Source organism: Mus musculus, chromosome 18 (genome assembly GCF_000001635.26).
Source record: "Mus musculus strain C57BL/6J chromosome 18, GRCm38.p6 C57BL/6J".
NCBI classification, from domain to species: Eukaryota; Metazoa; Chordata; class Mammalia; order Rodentia; family Muridae; genus Mus; species Mus musculus.
The window spans coordinates 31,237,816-31,259,697 of NC_000084.6; the positions used below are offsets into that span (position 1 = coordinate 31,237,816).

The window sequence follows — 21,882 nt, forward strand, 5'->3', positions numbered from 1 at the left end:
ACACCTGGGATGCCAAAGGTACATGTACAAAGGTACATGAAATCCAAGAGGAGTCTACCATGTCTACTGTTAATGGTAGTTTATACAGAAATAGAGAGGAAGTGGGCATTGAGTAAGCACTGACAGGTCAAAGTCGTCTTCTCCAACAATCCTTATCCATGCTTTGATCTAAATGTGGAACCAAATCTTGCTTGGTAAAAAATAAAGAAGTTATTCAGAGTTACAGGAGCGCGTATTAAGGTAGGGGGCAGGAAAAAAGGTTACCGGGTTTAGTTTACTGAAAGAAAGCCAGATTTACTGGAGCTTAGCAGGCAAGTAAGCAGTTGCATGAAGATAGAATTACATCTCCAACCTCCTGGGTTCCATGTGAATTATCTTTCCCCCTACTTCTGGTCAGACATGGAAGAGTCATTGCTTAACATAATCTTGTAAGTTGCATTATTACATCTTGGTCTCCTTTAAGAATTACTTCATAGCACTCATTCTTCATAACAGTAATCTTCTCCTAATCATCTCTTCAGTAGTGTTTTCTAGAACACAGCTCTGTTTTACTCTTTAGAATAAGTAGATAGATTAATCTGTGCTAATATGTAAGTGATTCTGCGTTGCTTGGGGCACTACCTCCCTCCCCAAGCATTTATATTTTAACAGGGGTTTTCTAGAGACACGAAGAAGTGAATCTATTAGTGACCAGTTTAGATACTAACGAGGACATTTTAGTGTGATGCAAACCACATGATTTCTCTAAATCCACTGTTTTTCATCGCTCAACTTTGCACTCTAATATTCACTGTACTCTGCAAATATCCTGTTTCTATCCTCAAAGTACTTTGCCACTTAAGTAAGCTCCTTATTTAAAGAATCATTCTAATCCACTTAGGAAGAATATTCTATATGCTGTATTTTATTATGTTTCTATAGAGCTTGTTATAGTGCTTGCTTATTGCTCAGACAAATCTGAGTCTTTTGAATGAGACCATTATGTGGTATTCCTGGTATATAAATGAATTTAAGGTCTAAAACACTAAAGGAAGGAGAGCATTTTCAACATATTCAATTACCAGAGTGTGTGTTTATTAAAAAGAAAAATATAAATATAGTTAGAAAGTTGGTTTCATGAATTTCTGTTCTGGGAAAACCAGATCAAACCTGCAGCAGGTGGAATAACTAAGTCATGAGTGATTCTGGTTTATTCAAGTTGTTTTCCTTCCACAGGAAAAAAGGAATTGAATAGGTCCTTAAGGCCAACTTAACTAAATTGTGTCCTGCATTAAGATAATGAGCACAAGCCATTGTAATGCAATGAGAAAGAAATGGACAACGGGATTCCAGATAAAAAGGCACAATCAGCTCTTAGAGACAAATAAAAGAAATAAAGTAAGGAAACATAATTAAAAAAAAAACTTGTTTATTTCTTTACAGAGCAGACTCCTGAAGCTTGTACAATTCCTGGAAAATACTTCATGAAAAGATTGATACTGAATAAAGAATAAAATCAAGAGGATGAAAATAGTCACAAAATAGTAATGATATTTGCATAATTGTCTTAATATTTTAAGGAAATTTTCTTCATGCCTGTAACTAGCCATGAAAAGTTGTCTGCCTCAATCAATATGTTAATATAAAGATATCAATTCTTCTTTAACATTACAAAAGTAGCAGGAAAATAACCTGATGTTACATAATTAGCATTTTTCTATTCTATTTTTCTGTACAACCAATACCAAAGCCATTGCAGTGACATTGATCACTAGGAGCTCCTGTTCAGTTCTCAGCAAGGAGGCTTTGCTGATTCCTGAATGGCTGTAAATGAAACCCAATTCACTCTTTAAATGTTCAGATTTTGTCTTTCAATAAAATATACTTCTACCCTGAGGTTCTGTAGTAGACTAAGCTGTCCTTCCTCAATACACCATGGTTTCTAATGAATTAGCTCACCCTATATTCTTGTCTGTTCTTCATTTTCCTGCCCTTTCAGGAGTACTGAATGGTATCAACTGTTTGAGCCCCACATAAAGCATGTTTAATATTTCACCTCCATGTGATGGTGGAAGGAGGGAGAAAATCACCGATTAATACACAATTCGCTCAAAATTAAAACATGTTGTAGGTGCAAGAAACACAAATTCTTTAGGGTCCATCTGTCACCTAATATCATGTCAAGGGAAAGGTAGCTGAGAGTTTTTGTTTGCAGCATTGTTAGTCAAGTCAAAAGCTGGAGATCCTGAAGTTTTCTGTTTTCAACTTAACAGTAATCATGAACAAAATCAATTCAAAATAGATGAAAGTGCCAATAGACGGTGATGTGAGCTAAAACGCCTAGTCTATAGGTAAAAGCTTGATATGTATTTTTTTTTTTGGCTTTAAGAGAATTCATCTTTTATTTCAGGAAAAGAAAAGTAAGACAGCTACAATTTTAGTTTTATATTCTATTCTAACTGTGTGTAATAACTCTTTAAACATCAAGTCATAATGAATCTAAAAGAACATATCCTAACAAACAATACTAGATTATTTTCTCATAGACCCCTAATAATTCCAGACTTCCTCGAAAAGCCTCCTTGAACAAGGACTTCTGAGTTCTAGAGTGAATGCCAGGAGATTCATGCCACACAAACCCAGCTCTTAGCAAGCAGCGCTTGGAGGCGTGCTTACTGTACTCAGTCCTTCCCAAGTCCTTCCAGTGGACCATCTTGCTGCTTTCCTGTAGCACTAACAAAGTTCAAAGGGATAAATGTTTCTACAATTTCCTCCAACTCCTCTTCCTGAATTGAAAATACCTCAATATTTGAACTACGATATTTAGATTTTTATCTATGTAGGCTAAAAAGATTATATTGTAGAGTAGAAATGCAGGTTTTGCTCAATAATATGCATGCAATGGTGACATCTGAAGATTTGTATTATATGGCAGGTTCACTTATTGACATGAAGGTACAAACAACAGGATATTAATATGGATGTTACTTCTTAATATTTCTACAGTAATTTTTCATGCAAAAATCAAGCTATATTTAGCATGATGTCAAATGCTTAGAGATGTTCCATTTCAACTTACATGTAGGCATATTCCGCTCTATTGTTGCTAATATGATTTTTGCATGAATCTTTTTCCATTGGATAGATAGAGCCAACTTTAAATATTCATACCATAGCTATTGTCTATAGATTTGAGAAGTGGAAAAAAAAATCACTGGTTACTGACATTGAATATATCCAGGAGATATGGAGCAGAATTCTCCCTTTAAAACCATCACTGACAATACCAATATTCTTAACTTTTGTTTTATTAAGAGTCTAAAATTTTCAACTTGATGTTTATCTCACAGAAAGATTATACAAAGAAGAAGGTAAGGGTAAGAAAGAACAAAGGACTAATTCTATTATTTCAGAAAGTAATATACCCAGAAATCTCAGTTGATATGATAGCAAATAAATCTGGATAAGTACTGAAAATATCCCTTCCCTATTTCAGTTATGAGATAAATATCCATGATGGGTGGTGATCTCCTCTAATTTGTAGGCTATTCAAGCCATGCTAACATGAATTTCCCCTAGAGATGTCATTAACTCATCAAGCAGAGAATAGCTAAACAGCGGAACAGACTCGAAGTAAATTGTCTGAGCCTTTTACCCTCTTCCATCAGGATAACAATGGAAAATTGTTAACCAATATCCCATTACAGAAGCCAAGAAACAAGATGATGGGAGAGTCAAATTGAAAGCAGTATGTTACTGTTTCCATTTTCAACCTTCTTTCAACATGATCTTGCTTATTTCTGGATAAAAGTATCATTTCAGCTGTTAGCACTGAATGTCCAGGTAGCCTAATCTCCAGAAATGGACGTCCTCACACTCTATCTGCAAGAGTCATCACCATACATGTTACATGTATTCCTTGTTAAGGAGACACTGATAGTTTATTTACATCTATTACCTTTATTCCAGCAATTATATTATACATGAAGGATTTGTAGGAGAGGCCAGTTTGTGTGACACCAGTATATTCAAAGCACAGAAATGAAAAATAATGAAAAAAAAAACAAATTTCATTTGTGATATTTAGTTTATAACATGTAGGATATAGTATATAGTATGTGCTACATATTATATATTATGTAATATTACTGAGTTTTCCAGCAGTGTGCAAGATTTAGAACTTTTACCAAGAGTTTCCCTTATTTATAACTCAGCTGACAGCATTCCAAAATTAAGACATTTCAAAAATTAGCTGAGAGAATAATCAAACAATCACTGAAGCTGATCAATTCTAAAGCTATACAATGTGATTACTTTCAGAAACAAAATTCAGTTCCTTTGGGAATCCATTCTGGCTAACAGTATGTCAATTTACTATACTTAAATTTTATTAATTCAGTTAACCTAATGAGGAGGTCTTAAGAAACTACTAGGCTTTTAAAAGTAATATATTGGAGTCTGGAAAGATTGCTCTGCAGCTAAGAGCACTCAATGACCTTGCAAAGGACTTGTGTTCACTGTCTGGAATCTATGTAGTGGTTCACCTCCCCAGCCAGCCATAAGGCGCCCTGCAGGGCTGTACCTCACTTTCTGGGAAGTAACGCTCTGTGTGATCTTAAGCTTAATGCATTTCTAGCCAAAGATGGACTCTGTTTGAGAGTTTCCAACTCTCCCTAAAGAAGTTTTATGAATGAGTAAAGCAATTTTAAAGGTGCCTTTTTTCAATTCAAACAATGGTAGCTTGTTCCTCTTGGCAGCACGTCTCTGTGGTTAGTGTTGGGAGGGGATTGCACTGGAAAAATTAATTATGCTGAATTTGAGGCACAAATCACAATTTGCCCTGTAGTGTCTTAGTTTCCTGATCTACAAATGAGGATGTTAAGTGAAACTATGCCTATACTTAAATGCTTTCCCCAAATGCATCATTGAGAAAAGTAACTAATTCTACAATGGGATACTAGAGACCGAAAATGTGATCAGTGTATAGTAATCACATCAGTTATATCACCCAGAGCAAAGGTTTGTAATTCATTTTTTTTTCTAATGGAAAATATCCATTAGTGAATCCAGAAATCAGCATAATGGATCTCAACCATCATTTACCAGAATAACTCGAACAAAGTATGGAATATGAAAGTGCATTACGAGAAGGAAGGACAAACACTCTCATGACTCAGAAATTTATACACATATATTCATGTGTATTTATATGCTGGGAGGCAAAAACAAATTATACTTTTGTTCTCTAATATTATCAACAGTGCTTAAAACCCACTTATTTTAGCGTATCTGTTTGAGCTAGAGGAGAGAAGTGGCTTCCACTTACCGATTGTGGGGTCGTGATAGTCCGGGAACTGGTGGCTTATAAACTGCATTGTGACTGCTGAAGAACAAAAAAAAAACCACAGTCAGCCCTTATTTTTAAATTATTCATAAACATAGTTCTGCATTTTAATCCTTTCTAATGAGTAACTCTCTTGTATGAGTGACTACATTAAGCACCCAGCATTACTAACACATGATAATGATAATAGGAGCAAGTAGTTATGAAACACAGAAGCTCTGTGCTATATATTTGCAGTAAATATGTTCAAAGCTTAAGTACATTTCAATCACTGGTAAAAATAAGAATATAACCTGAAAATAGGGTCCCTCAGTTAGCTCTGGCTAGTTAGTGGCTGTCAAAAAGTGCCTAGAATCCTTTTGGTCCCGAGTTTTATGATACCAGCTGAATCTATGTCTCTGACACCAGCTGAGAGGTCAGAAGTCTGGCTTCAAATGGAACAACTCATAATAACATAGGGAATCTGTCATCTCAACTTGAAAGACGCAGTCCATCTAAAACTGAAATGAAATGCCCTCAGTCTGTCTCAGTAGAAGTAACGGAATGCACACCTCTTTGCTGAAGTGATAAATTGTCTCAATATTTGTATTATGACAAATCTATTTAGGTTACTTTGGCCAAAAACAATTCAGAATATCCATGATACAATTCACAGACGATATGAAGCTTAACAAGAAGGAAGGCCTAAGTGTGGAGGTTTCAACCCCACTTAGAAGGGGAAACAAAATAATCATGGGAGGCAGAAGGAGGGAAAGACCTGGGTGGGAGAGGGGGAGGGAAAAGGGGGGCAGGATCAGGTATGGGGAGACAGGAGAGAAGCCAAGAGGGATAGAAGAATGAATAGAAATGTGCAGCAGTGTGTAGGGAAACCACTAGAAAGTCCCAGTCACTAGGGTGCAAGAGGCTCCCAAAGCCGAATAAGGACCACCTTAGCCAAAATGCTCACAGCAGGGAGATGGAACCAGAAGAGACCACTTCCAATAGATAGACATAGCACCAGTTGAAGGATGGGGCCACCCACCCATCTCAAAATTTTTGACCCAAAATTGTTCCTGTCTAAAGGAAAATGGAGCAGAGACTGAAGGAAAAACCATTCAGTGACCAGCCCAACTTGGGATCCATCCCAGGTGCACACACTAAACCCCAGCACTATTGGTGGTGCCATGTTGTGCTTGCAGACAGGAGCCTGGTATGGCTGTCCTCTGAGAGGCCCTACTAGCACCTGACTGAGACACATGCAGATACTTACAGCCAACAATAGGACTGGTCAGGGAACTTGGGGTAGACTTAGGGGAAAGACTGGAGGAATTGAAGGAGATTGCAACTCCATAGGAAGAACAACAATATCAACTAACCAGACCACTCAGAGCTCCCAGGCACTAATCCACCAACCAAAGATCACATATGGGCAGGTCTATGGCCCCAATACATATGTAGCAGAGGAATGCCTTGTCTGGCCTCAGTGGGAGGGAATGTTCTTGGTCCTGTGGAGGCTTGATGCCCTAAAGAAGAGGGATGCTAGAGGGGTGAGGTGGGTGGGTGGGTGGGTGGGTGGGTGGGGGAGCACCCTCTTAGAGGCAAAGGGGAGGGTAGATGGAGTGGGGAGCTCATGGAGGGGGCACCAGGAAGGGGGACAACATTTGAAATGTAAATAAATAAAAAAAATAATTTTTTAAATGCTGACACTGTCTTTAGATCCTTCCCTTCTTATATCCCTCAGACAAATAATGTAAATATCCTATCTCTCTAAAACACATTTCCAACGTGCCCAGATTCATAAGCATACTGCTTATGAGTGACTGACTGCCAGGGTAAAGACCATGGCTTTGAACTTAGTATCAGCCTGTAGGATTTTTCATAGCCACCCTATCTCCCAATCTAAATGTGTGTCTTGAGCTACTGAGCTACTCCCTTTGAGCAAGCCTTCACTACATGCTCTAGAATAGTATCATTGTCACAACACCTAGTCCTATGCTCCAAGCTACAATGAGCCAGGTTTAATGTAACCCTCTTCTCATCTAGACCTCAACTTTTGTACTTCTGTGTTGTATTTTTTGATAACTCAATTCAGCAAGAGATCTGTTGATTCTGTTTAGAGAGACTCTGCCTCCATTTAGATCTGACAACTATGTGAATGTGAAATGTTCCTTACAGGACCAGGTAACAAACTGTTTATCCCCAGCTGATAGCATTAGCTTGCGACATTGTGAAAATGTGTTAAGTGGAACCTATGCCTCAAGACCTGTTTTCTCTATTCCATGTCTCAGGAGAGTCGAGCACCTTGCCTTCTCTCTGAAGAAATCCACTGAATCTTCTTGAGTTGAGTCCATCCTGATCCTCCTTAACATTGCCTGCACAGGGTTCCATCTGCCACCTCCATCCCCATCACTGGCTGTAATTCTCTGCGGTATTTGATGTATTTAGCATTTAGCTCAGTTCCACACACACATTTTCTTCTATTGTAACAGATCCTTAATAAAATAGAATGTTTTCTTTTGTGCCTACTTTCTAATTCTGGTTTCTTTAACAATACTAATAATGTTATCTTTTCAAATATCACACTATTTGATACATAAACTTAACATTTTTATCTAAAATCTACTAGGAAATGCTATTCCTAGAAGCTTTCTGGACTATCAGAAAATATCTACATAATTATGTTAATTAGTTACTATATATTTGGGAAGAGTATGGAAGCTAAAAGTCATTTGAGCACATCTCAGAGAAAAACACATCATTACTTTTAAAACTAATTGGTATATTTAAGTATCAAACTTATAAATCACCAAATTAATATCAAAAATAATCTGTCAGAGTCAACTACTACAGCTGTTTATAAAAACATAGAGAACATATATTTAGATGCTTGGATGCTTGCTTTAATGGAAGCCTGCTGTTTATTGGATAATTGAGAAAGCCCTTCAATTATCGAATGCTCTGGCCTGCCACTGAGACAGAACCAAGGAAAATGAAGCCAGCTTTTGTTGTTTCTAAAACTTCAGAAACATAATTTTAGCAGACTGGCATATAAAAGTTTCTTTAGTGTTTTCAAAATGAGCATCTAATGGAACATTTAATAGCCATTTTTAGGGAAATAATAAGCAAAAAAAATCATGAAAAAATAATTTTAAATATTCATGTTTAACATACACACATGTGGTTCATTTCAAGTTGGTAATTAAAAGAAACTTTAGGCTTCTGCAATGAAAGGGATAGTTCTGAAAGGTTCCCATTTGCTAAAATAACAAAAGTACACTTAGGAATGAATTTCCATTTATGACATGAATATACAGTAGAAGTGAATAGTTTCTATCTAATAGTCTCTATTTACCTAGGGATGACCTGCTCATAAGAAGACATTGGAAGTTATTACCTGGCCCTGATGGATTCCACAGGCAGCTACTTTTAAAAGATTTCTTCTACCTAGCCAGACAATGTCCTTCCATGCATTCCTCCTGTTAGCTTGCCCACATATACTGTGTTGTTACTGCAGGAGCTATAGGACATAGGAACAAGTACTCAGGAAAATCCCAGCGTAATTTGGAAATCAGCCTTTTGATCAGAATCTAGGACATCTGTGAATAATACAAATGACGTACAGCTGGAATCTCAATTCAAATTTGTGTTTTAGAAATTAGGTTTTGCAACAGGGTCAAGAAGTGGGAGTGGATGGGTAGGGGAGCAGGGGGGGTATAGGAGACTTTCTGGATAGCATTTGAAATGTAAATGAAGAAAATACCTAATAAAAAATTGGAAAAAGTTAAAAAAAAGAATTTAGGTTTTGATACATTTGTCTTACCATTTGTGTGTAAAGTGGAATTGCTCCTTTGGAGAGCAATGTTTAATTACTTTAACTCTGTGCATGAACAATGTGTCAAACTGGAAGCTTCACCAAGTATGTTCAATCATAGAAAACAAAGAAAAGACTGGAACATGAAAACTAAATGTGGCATACACATTTTATAAAAATTTACCCAGAACTCACCACATCTGTCTTTACTTTTCCTTAAACACCACAGAATATCTCTAAAAGAAGCAACTCAAGACTGAGACCAAGACGCAGTTCAGAAACCTACTAAAGTAGTACCCTCTCTGGATGGACCAGATCTTGCCTTGATAATCAGAACACTTTATAGCATTTACTTACTTGAAATAGTTAAAACTTTCTGCAATAACCACAACTGGATAATGGATGTGTTTATTATTTTCAAAGATTTGCTTGCAGTAAAGTCATTGTCAGTTTACATTTTACAGTTTTACAATTTCTATCAGTGTCTGCCCTGTAGAACCCAGTGGGAGGCCATCGCTAATACCCAGGATCAGAATGCCAAGAGCAAATCAGGACACTAATAGGAAGGTTCAGGAATTGGTTAGACTTTTTAAAGCTTCTAACAGTCTTGATCAAAATTCTGCATGTAGATCACATAAAATGTGGAATTAGAACATCTAACTGTTGGGCATCAATGGGAGGAGAGGCCCTTGGTCCTGTGAAGGCTTGATGCCCCAGTGTAGAGGTATGCCAGAGCGGGGTGGGGGGTGGGGGGGGGGGGAGGAGAGCACCCTCATAGAAGCAAAGAAGCAGGGGCAGGGGGATGGGATAGGGGGTTTCCAGAGGGGAAATCTGGAAAGGGTATAAAATTTGAAATGTAAATAAATAAAATATCCAATAAAAAAAATCTGCTAGCACTTTAGATTTATATACAAATTTCAGCTGAGATATAATAAAGACAATTGTTTGTTTTGAAAATAAAAGAACATATAAGTTGGATATCAAATACAACCATTATACTGTGACTATATTCACAAGGGCTTTTTTTTTTTTTTTTCCGAGACAGGGTTTCTCTGTATAGCCCTGGCTGTACTGGAACTCACTTCACTTTGTAGACCAGGCTGGCCTCGAACTCAGAAACCCACCTGCCTCTGCCTCCCAAGGGCTGGGATTAAAGGCGTGTGCCACCACGCCCAGCTACAAGTGCATTTTTTTTAACTTGGGAAGTATCAGTAGGTGGTGAATCACTTATGGGTATGGACACCTCTTTTCTCTTTCTTTTTAGTGTGGTATTTAAATTCCTTCTCAAACCCAGGACAAGTGGCAAACAGAGGTTCACATTAACATAACAAAGCAGGCCTGGATACCAAGTTCTCCCTACAGCCCTCAGTCTCTACTTGTTACAGGATCTGACTGACAATTCCTAAACTTCTTCAGCCCAGGAGTTCTTTCTTTCAAAAGCTGAAAAAGAAACAATGTGATTAGTCCCGGGTTTCAGAACCCCATGAGTGAAAAACTGCAATAAGAAGGGAGAGATATGATTGCTCCAAAGTATGATGGGGGAGAAAGTTTATTGTAGATAAAAGGAGAGAGATTCAGATTTGGGAAGGCAAAGATTATCTAATCTTAATTTCTCATTGACTATTAAGTCTTGATGTATGTGAAGAGGCCAACAAAGCTCTTGGAGTTATATCTTTAAACTCAATGCAAAAAAAAAAAAAAAAGCAAATAATTTTTCTCATTGATACTACAGGTCAAATATGGTCTAGATTTAATATATTAATTTTCTTTTTTTTTAATTTTTTGTTAGGTATTTTCCTCATTTACATTTCCAATGCTATCCCAAAAGTCCCCCATACCCACCCCCCCACTCCCCTACCCACCCACTCCTCCTTTTTGGCCCTGGCGTTCCCCTGTACTAGGGCATATAAAGTTTGCAAGTCCAATGGGCCTCTCTTTCCACTGATGGCCGACTAGACCATCTTTTGATACATATGCAGCTAGAGTCAAGAGCTCCAGGGTATTGGTTAGTTCATAATGTTGTTCCACCTATAGGGTTGCAGATCCCTTTAGCTCCTTGGGTACTTTCTCTAGCTCCTCCATTGGGGGCCCTGTGATCCACTCAATAGCTGACTGTGAGCATCCACTTCTGTGTTTGCCAGGCCCCAGCATAGTCTCACAAGAGACAGCTATATCAGGGTCCTTTCAGCAAAATCTTGCTATTAATTTTCTTATAAATGGTGTCTACTCATTAAGTATCTTCAGCTTGACAACTAAATACTCTTTGTCTAAGGAAACAAAGAACAAAGATTATCATTCAATTAAAATGTCTTTAACTGACTTAAACAAGAAAAATATGTTGTACACTCCAAAACTTCAGTTTATGCTCGTCACATTTATTGAGCATCTATGATGAACTAAAGATGATTATAGTAAATTAGCAGAATACATCTTTCAAACGTATTGATTCCAGATGTACTTAGAAACTTCAGAATTAGTAAATTCAGATGCATGCATGCAGAAGCAGGAAGGTGGATGGAAATGTGTGCCGGTGTATAAACAGAGTGTATGAGAACACTAGTTTCCTACTTGTCTTAAAGGCATTTCCTAGTGGGAGAGGCAAATGGCTACAGCAAAGCCCTTGTTTGCACTACAGTTCCTTACTTCTCATTCATGTCAAAGTCGAGCACACAAAGAGGAATGGATTTCTTTCATCAAGTGGGTCTCCTACATCCTCAAGCACCACTGAAACTATGACACGGTGTTAACAGAGCAAAGAGAGAGAATTCCTGAATGCCTGCATAAGAAGACCTTGGAGGAAATGTTACAAACACTACATATTCCCCCGTGGGCTTTCCATCATTGTAATTTAGTCATATGCCCAACCTTGTCTGTAATGCAGCTTCAGAATATCTCAAACTATATACTGATGGTTTAAGAAATAATTATTTACAAGAACTGTATGTGAATTGCTGAGTGAGATGTTCTTGTAGGTGAATTAAACAGCCATTGAGAAAACTAAGCAACAATAATAACAGAAAATAAGTCCTGCTTTGTGGTGTGACAACTTATTTTGATTGATTTATAGACAGAATGTATATATGTGGAGAGGAAATTTGATGAGAAAAATTGAATGGATTATAAACTTAATACAAAAATTTAGAAGTGAAAGAAAGAAGATTTTGTTTTACTTAGGTGCTATCTTTTGATTTCTAATATTATTACAAGAACTGTTTAATAACTGCATAAGAATATTCTACCTCTATAGATATAAGAATTTACTAAAAGCTAAGTTATATATAGCATAACAAAATACTTATAGATTTCATACAAAACATTTGCTTTATTGGTGGCTATATAATTAAAATATTTTGTATAAATGCAGTGATTCCTAAATTTTCTAGTCTTCAGTAAATACACACAATGACTGAACACCCCTCAAACCAGATTAAACTTCCATACAATAATACTAATAAGAGATTTAAAAAGCAAAAATATACTTATTTTATTTGACCTCTCATTTCTTTGTATCTCTTAATTCAAAAAATTCACTTTATTATTTAGAGGTTTCCATAAGTTACTACCTCGTTTTCTAGATAACTTTAAGTCAACTGTTCTTCTTTTGCACATTGCAGTATTAAATCATCAAATTTACATTTCTGAGAAATCTGAGAGTATCATATATTATCCTCCTCCTTGGAATGTTAGCAGTTTATGGCCAGAGGCAGAACTGTCAGTTATAAAAAAGGAAAATCACAAAAAGAATTATTTTCTACAGAGTAAAACACAAAACAGCTGCACAAGAGCAGATCATTTATTAGCAATTCTCCTAAGCACACCCACCCTTCAGGAGGAATTGGATTACTTATGGAAAGCACTAGACTGAAGCATTCTGCATAACTATATCATCTAAGAGCAGAGCAGAGAACAGTCACTACCCCTCTGGGAAAATACGAAACTAAGATGGAAAATACGAAACTAAGAGAATTTCACCAGGGGTTAGTCACTCTTTTCTCATTTAGGGAGTGTGTTAAGACTTGGAAAAGTTACTTAAACTTAACATTTTCACTTTATGGTGGGCAAAACAAATTAAAGCATGCCCTAGATTATTTATACTGCTATGCTTCATACTCCACTCCATTGTCTTGTCCTTGCCAAAACCGGTACCGCCTTGCCATCATCATTACCATTGTCTCTTCCTCTTCTATGTCAGAGTTAGCTCTGATTCAGTTTCTGTCATTAGAATTATTTCCTAATTCTGCCAGTCTTCCAGGAATTCTTCATCCCCCCAGTTACACTCCCCTATGAAAGACCTGAGTTGATGCTATGCTCTCTGCCTAGACTGCTCTTCCATTAGACATCTGTGGGGCTCGCTGCTATACACTTTCATATCTTACTCACAGATAGGCCTCTTGGTGGCTTATCCAGCATCTCTAATTTAAATAAAACCCACACTTTCTTTCTATAATTCCTTGTATCACTTTGTTGACATTAATTTTTAACCTTAAATATGTATTACATAGTACACACTGCTTAAGTATTTGGGAAATATTAATGAGTGACATAAGCAAAAAATATGGAGAGATGGACAGAGGAATGCTGATAAATAAATATAACTTTGCATCCATATTAATGACTGAATGTTGACAATGCAATGGAAAGAATGGTTTTCATTGGTAATTATTAGAATATGTAGTGGTTTAAACATGCTTGGCCCATAGGAGTTGGCACTGTTAAGAGATGTGGCCTTCTTGGAGGAAGTGTACCACTGTGTAGGTGGGTTTGAGGGATCCTAGTGTGCAAGGCCCATGCAATGTGGAGAGATCCTCATCTTGGCTGCCTGCAGAAGTATCTCCTCCTGCTGTCTTTGGGTCAGGATGTAGAACTCTTGGTTCTTCCAATCCTGTGTTTGTTTGGACGTTGCCATGCTTCTCACCATGATAATAATGGACTGAACCTCTGAAACTGTAAAGCCAGCCCGAATTAAACGTTTTCTTTTATAGGAGTTACCTTTGTCATGGTGTCTCTTCACAGCAATAAAACCCTAACTAAGACAGAGTATCTAAATATGGTAAAAGAAAATTCTATGGGAAAAAAATTAATGTATTTACAATTTCTAACACAACTGAAAATATCTTATTTCCACCACTAGAGATTATATTCATATAACTTCTAAGAAAGAAAACTTCATTGCTGTTCTTTACTTTTCAGAACAATACTTTATGACCTGGCACCAACTTCTGTCTTAAAGTTTCCAGTGCTATGATAAAACACTGTGAATAAAAGCAACTTGTGGGGCATGAAGATATTCCAGCTTAAGATCCTAGGGTTTAATCACTGAGGAAAGTCAGAGCAGGAGCACAAATGGGGCAGGAACCTGGAGACAGATGTTGATGTAGAGGTTATAAATAGATGCTGCTTACTGGCTTGTTCAGATCACTTCTACAGTGCAGGATCTCTAACCAAGGGTGGCACTGGCACAGTGAGTGAAGGCTTTCCATATGAATCAATCAAGAAAATACACCAAAAGCTTGTCCACCATCCAATCTGGTGGGGTCATTTTCTCAATTGAAGTTCCCTCTTTTCAGATGATTCTGGATTGTGTCAAGTTGGTACAAAATTATAGGTATATTAAAAATTGGGGTACATCTTTTGAAACGTCATTACTTTAACCCAAAATTAACTTGGGGTTACAGTCTTTAAATTAAACAAAAGTCTTTAAATTAAATAAAAATAATTTGTTTAGGATGAAATGTTTCGCTATCTGTTTAAAAGCCTACAAGTTGGGGATTTTATTCTATATATTTCAAGAAGAAACAAGTCAGCAGATCTAAGATTTCTGTTTACTCCAGGTTGTGGATCTACCAAGGAATCAAATAGGTTGAGTCATAGGTTTCCAAAGCTACATTTTTTTTCTAATTTACTCCAATTCTTTTCACTTAAATGAAAATGTGTGTTTGTGTGTCAAAGTTGTCTTCTAAGTACATGAGCATACACAGAATGACTACTTTTTTTTACACTCCATATTTTATTCCCTGCCCCATACACCCTCTGACTGTTCCACATCCCATACCTCCTCCCCACCCCCTGTCTCCAGGTGGATGTCCCCACCCCCAATCCCATCTGAACTCTAAATTCCCTGGGGCCTCCAGTCTCTTGAGGGTTAGGTGCATCATCTCTGAATGAACACAGACCAGGAAGTCTTCTACTGTATGTGTGTTGAAGGCCTCATATCAGCTGGTATATGCTGTCTGTTTGGTGGTCCAGTGTTTGAGAGAACTCGGTGTCCAGATTAATTGAGACTGCTGGTCCTCCTACAAGATCGCCCTTCTCCTCAGTTTCTTTCAGCCTTCCCTAATTCAACAACAGGAGTCAGCTGCTTCTGTCCATTGGTTGGGTATAAATATCTGCATCTGACTCTTTCAGCTGCTTGTTGGATCTTTCAGAGGGCAATCATGATAGGTCCCTTTTTGTGAGGGCTCCATAGCCTCAGTAATAGTGTCAGGTCTTAGGACTTCCCCTTGAGCTGGATCCCACTTTGGGCCTGTCCCTGGAATATACCCAAAAGATGTCCCACCATGCCACAGGAGCACATGTTCCCCTATGTTCATAGCAGCCTTATTTGTGATAGCCAGAAGCTGGAAACAACCTAGACAGAAGAATGGATACAGAAAATGTGGATCAGTTACACAATGGAATACTTCTCAGTTATTAAGAATGAGGACATCCTGAGTTTTGCAAGCAAATGGATAGAACTAGAAAATATCATCCTGAATGTGACTCAGATCCAAAAGGACATGCATGGTATGTACTTACTAATAAGTGGATAGTAACAAAAAAAAAAAGTACAGAACACCCAAGATATAGTCCTCAGAACTCAAAAAGGTCAACAAGCTGAGGTGCCCAAGTGAGAACACCTCAGTCCCACTTGGGAGAGAAAAGAAAGCAATCACAAGTGGGTTGGGAGGGAGGGACCTGGGAGGGAATGCCTACTTTTTGAATAACAAACGAAAGAATCTAAAGTACTGTCTTATCTCAAGGTCAGCCTCAGGGAAAAAGAGTGTCATCTGTTTTTTCTGTTAGCAGTTAATTTCAATGTATTGTATTCAAATAACATCAAAAGCATATGTTGTTTTTCCAAAGGTGGCATGACTGAAAGCTGAATTATACTGAGGTGCTCAGGAGTCATCTACTGAGAACCTTCAATGAAAAAGGCCTGAAAAGACCTGAAACATCCTAAGATCCCTTCTAAAGTCAATGTATAGTGAGAAGTAAAATATGTTTATCAAATCAGCTGAAGACTTCTCACTTTTCACTGTAGCTTTCATTGTTGAAAATATTGAAAACTGCTTGGTAGATTATAAAGAATGCCGACTGGACTGCCTTCTCTGGTCCCAGTGGGTGAGGATGTGTCTCGTCCTGCTGTGACTTGATGTGCCAGGGTAGGTTGATACCCAGGAGAGGCCTCCACCTTCTCAAAGGAGAAAGAAAGAAGGGATGAGGGAAAGGATTGGGAAGAGGGGGCTGTGATCAGAATGTAAAGTGAATAAATTAATCAATAAATGGGGAAAAACAAAATAAATAAACTAAAATACAGACTGCTGTTAAAATCTGAGTAAGGTTTATTCTAAATGAGCAGTAGAGCCTCCTTTGCCTTTCTGTAGTTGATGTATTTTTAACATGTGACTTTCTCTCTTCTCTTTGAAGGTTCTATGAAATTGGGATTCCAAAAGAGGTATCCTATACTGGTGTTATAGTAGCTTCTGAATGCAAAGCATACATCAGAAAATTTAAATCCAAAACCATGAAATACAGTAACTAGGGCACATATAAAAACTGAGTTAAACTTTCCAAACCAATTATTATCATTTAAGAACAAAATCATCCCAGTTCAAAGATGGACAGAATACTAATAATGCCATTTACTTGCTCACTAGCCATAAGACATTCACTAAGATGGAGGTGTTTCTCTGTTCTCCTGTATGTATGCAGATAGGATAGAGAGCGGTGAGGAGGGAGGAACTTAGACTTGAAGAATAGTGTACAGACTGGATGGTGGTACCATTTGGTTGAGCAATGATGCTTAACTGGAGCTGGAGAGGAGAGTTGACTCTTCAGTTCTCCATTTTGTTTTTTGGTTTTTTTGATACTTCCCTTGCATAGAATTCCTGTTACTAATATCCAATATATATAAAGAACTCAAGAAAGTGGACTCCAGAAAATCAAATAACCCCATTAAAAAATGGGGCTCAGAGCTGAACAAAGAATTCTCACCTGAGGAATACCGAATGGCAGAGAAGCACCTGAAAAAATGTTCAACATCCTTAATCATCAGGGAAATGCAAATCAAAACAACCCTGAGATTTCACCTCATAACAGTCAGAATGGCTAAGATCAAAAATTCAGGTGACAGCAGATGCTGGCGAGGATGTGGAGAAAGAGGAACACTCCTCCATTGTTGGTGGGATTGCAAGCTTGTACAACCACTCTGGAACTCAGTCTGGCGGTTCCTCAGAAAATTAGACATAGTACTACCGGAGGATCCTGCAATACCTTTCCTGGGCATATATCCAGAAGATGCCCCAACTGGTAAGAAGGACACATGCTCCACTATGTTCATAGCAGCCTTATTTATAATAGCCAGAAGCTGGAAAGAACCCAGATGCCCCTCAACAGAGGAATGGATACAGAAAATGTGGTACATTTACACAATGGAGTACTACTCAGCTATTAAAAAGAATTAATTTATGAAATTCCTAGCCAAATGGATGGACCTGGAGGGCATCATCCTGAGTGAGGTAACCCAATGACAAAGGAACTCACACAATATGTACTCACTGATAAGTGTTTATTAGCCCAGAAACTTAGGACACCCAAGATATAAGATACAATTTGCTAAACGCATGAAACTCAAGAAGAACGAAGACCAAAGTGTGGACACTTTGCCCATTCTTAGAATTGGGAACAAAACACCCATGGAGGGAGTTACAGAGACAAAATTTGGAGCTGTGACGAAAGGATGGACCATCTAGTGATTGCCATATCCGGGGATCCATCCCATAATCAACTTCCAAACGCTGACACCATTGCACACATTAGCAAGATTTTGCTGAAAGGACCCAGATATAGCTGTCTCTTGTGAGACTATGCTGGGGCCTAGCAAACACAGAAGTGGATGCTCACAGTCAGCTATTGGATGGATCACAGGGCCCCCAATGGAGGAGCTAGAGAAAGTACCCAAGGAGCTAAAGGGATCTGCAACCCTATAGGTGGAAAAACATTATGAACTAACCAGTACCCTGGAGCTCTTGACTCTAGCTGCATAAGTATCAAAAGATGGCCTAGTTGGCCATCACTGGAAAGAGAGGCCCATTGGACTTGCAAACTTTATATGCCCCAGTATAGGGGAACGCCAGGGCCAAAAAGGGGGAGTGGGTGGGTAGGGGGTTGGGGGGGGTTGGTATGGGGGACTTTTGGGATAACATTGGAAATGTAAATGAGGAAAATACCTAAAAAAAAAATTAAAAAAAAAAGAATTCCTGTTACTTCCATATTTTTCCATAAACTACTGCTAATACAGAGAAATCCTGCCTTCCAGCCTTTAAAACATCTATTTATCTTCACTGACTGATATTAGCAAATGATTGATGAAACAGAGAAACCCACTGGATATTGAAACTCAATATTACCAGTCATTGTTTATTTGTTCCATGCTGACAACTTTGTACTCAGTGAAACAAAAAAAGAAAAATAGACATTTTCAACAATCTTTTCTGAAGTCTTTTGTCATTTAGAAAAGGTCCCATGTCTTTAGGTAATGAATTACTATTGATAATCGTGTGCCTGTACTGACATCTGTATATATGCCATTCTTTTTATCTGCATTCTTAAGGAATAATTAATGGAGACAATTATTAGAACTTCTTTTACATGATGGAACTGCAGACTGTTGTGAAGTTCTCAGAGCTTAAGATGTGTGCAATTTATCATAGGAGTTACCGCAGACAATCTTATATATTCTATACTAAAAGCAATTTATTATTTGGCATTATACAAATGCATCCTGTCAAGATGACAATCTTTTAATAAAATTATAAGCTGTAATTTTAGAGAATTACTAGTAAAGAATAGATACCATGCACTTAGAGTTGAAGACTTCTTTATCATAGGGTTAGAGTAATAATAACGAAGTATAACACCTGTGGTCTAAGTGTTTCTATCATAGTTGACAATGCCTAAGCATTCTTCTTGACTTGAGGGTTCCCATCTTACATCTGATAATTCTATAATAACTAAAAATTGGTGATATACTAGCCAACTGTTTTGTGAGCTTCCTAGCTCAGAGTATTATGGAATCCTAGCTCTCTTCTCTTATTACATTATCTTTACTACCTGAAGTTATTTATCTTGTGCCATTAATGCTTCAAAGTTCTGAACTCACTTTCCGAAACTGTTATTTTTCTTCTTTCAACTCAGAGTTATTTATTAAACAATAGAAGCCTCACAAGGAAACTCTAACACCAAAGTATGTAACATTCTGTATTCTTACCACGTCATATCTATTTATATCAATAATGGCATTAAGTATATACTGATTCTATACATTATTTATATGTTATTTTCATACAACTTTTGATGTGACAAAATCTAAAAGCAATGGTTAACATGTCAGAAGTAATAGATAAGATTTAGGATAATTCTGATACATTGGAATGAAAGGTCAAAACTAAAGGAAGTGATGGATTGTTCTAGAAATACTATGTTGTAGTTAGTATAATAATATAACAATTATAAAACATATCCATCCAAATGAGAAAACAGATGTCCATGTTGAACACAGAAATAAACAGTTACATGACACAACTAAATTAGGCATTTAGAATAGATTATGGCAACATTAATAATTTTCAAGGTATTATTTATCATTTATGCTGAATTTTTAAGAGAAATGAATGACTCTTATGGTTACAACAAGTCGTAAGCTGTATTATATTCGACTCCTCTTTCACTACTACAACAGTGAGGTGAGCAGCTGACAGCAGGGATTAGTCTGCTAGCCTCCAACCCATTGGCTTGGGCACTGACTTCCCAGAGAATCAAGCAGGGAACCAGCAAAAACAGGTCACTGTTCAGTGTAAACTTAAAGAATTGAATCCTAGCTATTATATCTAAGGCTTTTGTCCTTAAACCACAACAACAGTCAGAGACAGCCATTCAGAGGAAAATGGAGTCCTCCTTTCTGAAACTTTATACCTTTATAAAACTGTATCTCTCCAAATAATCATGGCAACATATTTTAACTTCTTGAAAAGCGAATATAATCCGTGTGCTGTTTTAGAAAAGTTTCCAAATATATGTTAAACTGTTTTGAAAATAGCTTAAATCTAAAATATAAACTCAGGTTATTTGACTAAAATTTTCTTCTGTTTTTGCTCTTGTTAACTATAGCACTATTGTTATATCACTCCAGATCTCTAGATGTGGATGAATTATAGACAGATAACTGGTGAACTAGACACGGTAGTAGTCAGTCTGACTCATTAAACCTTCAGGACTTCCATAGCTCCCTTCATAAACAATGACACCATAAGAACAAACTGGAAGTTATAGTTGAAGCCAGCACTGCCTGGTAAGAGACTCTCCCCATCCAGTAACTATGGTGTAATGGGCAGGGGCTCTGCACGCATGACTGTGATGCTTAAATTACAATTAAGTTCATCACAAGTCATGTGGACTATTATTAAACACTTTCGAATTATTTGTCTGCCATTTCATATACCTTGTTGCAATGTTTTTGTATGTATTAGGCACATTATCATCACATTATAAATAAAGAACTGCAGGGAGTTTAGGATACTTGCCTACTATCATATAAGAAGAAACATATCTGCACATCAACAGCAGACATTTAACCTGTTCTTAGAATAATAACACTGGTCGTTGTGCCTTTGTGGGAAATTCCAATGCTCCTTATGCAGCAATAGTTTTCTCATTAATACTCGAATTGTTAGGTCTTGTTTATGCAGCTAGTGCTAGGAATGACAGTCTCATAATAGACTTCTGGGTATTCTGTCTCTTAAAAATCTTTCTTCAGCTCCTCTGAAACAGATGCAGATGCTGTGCTGCAGATATAGCCATTGAGAATGGATCCCCATGGATCTGTCGATCTCAGCATTGTGTCCTATTGCAGATTTCTCTAATGATTTTCATTTGCTATAAATAGGAGCTTCTTCAATGAGGAGTTTCATGGGGAAATCGCATGGAGTTCCACCCCTACACAAAGAAATGCAGGTAACTAGTCACTACTGAGAGAACTAACCTTACCAGGGATGAGCTCCTTAACTGGATATGTACACACTTAACAAAACAGAATCAGAAGGTTATATTTATATTCTTTGTTAGGGTTTCTATTGCTGTGATAAGTTTCCATCACCAAAAGCAACTTGGGTAGGAAAGGTTGTATTTTAACTTATAGCTCCACATGACAGTCTATCACTGAGGATAGGAACACAAACAGGATGGAAACCTGAAGGCGGGAGTTGATGCAGAGACTTATGGAGAAATGCTGCTTGTTCTTCGTGGTTGCTAAGCCATGGCTTCGTGGCTTATTCCATCCAGGTCTGTCTGCATAGGGATGACTCCGCCCATTGTGGGAGGTTACTCCTAAATGGATCATTAATTAACATAATGCACCAAAGGCTTGCCTCCACGCTACTCTGGCGGGGGCTGAGATTCCCTCTTCCACACAGACTCTAGCTTACGTTATGTTGTCCAAAACTTCCCAGGACAT

At 37.5% G+C, this 21,882-nt stretch overlaps 1 protein-coding gene across 1 annotated transcript in view; it reads right to left on the minus strand.

Annotated features, from left to right (window-relative positions):
• Positions 1-21,882, minus strand: part of Rit2 (Ras-like without CAAX 2) — a 342,815-nt gene that overhangs the window by 263,502 nt on the left and 57,431 nt on the right. The window contains exon 2 of the mRNA NM_009065.2: positions 5,306-5,362. Within this exon, the coding sequence (NP_033091.1) occupies positions 5,306-5,362 (57 nt within the window). The remainder of the gene's footprint in view (positions 1-5,305; positions 5,363-21,882) is intronic.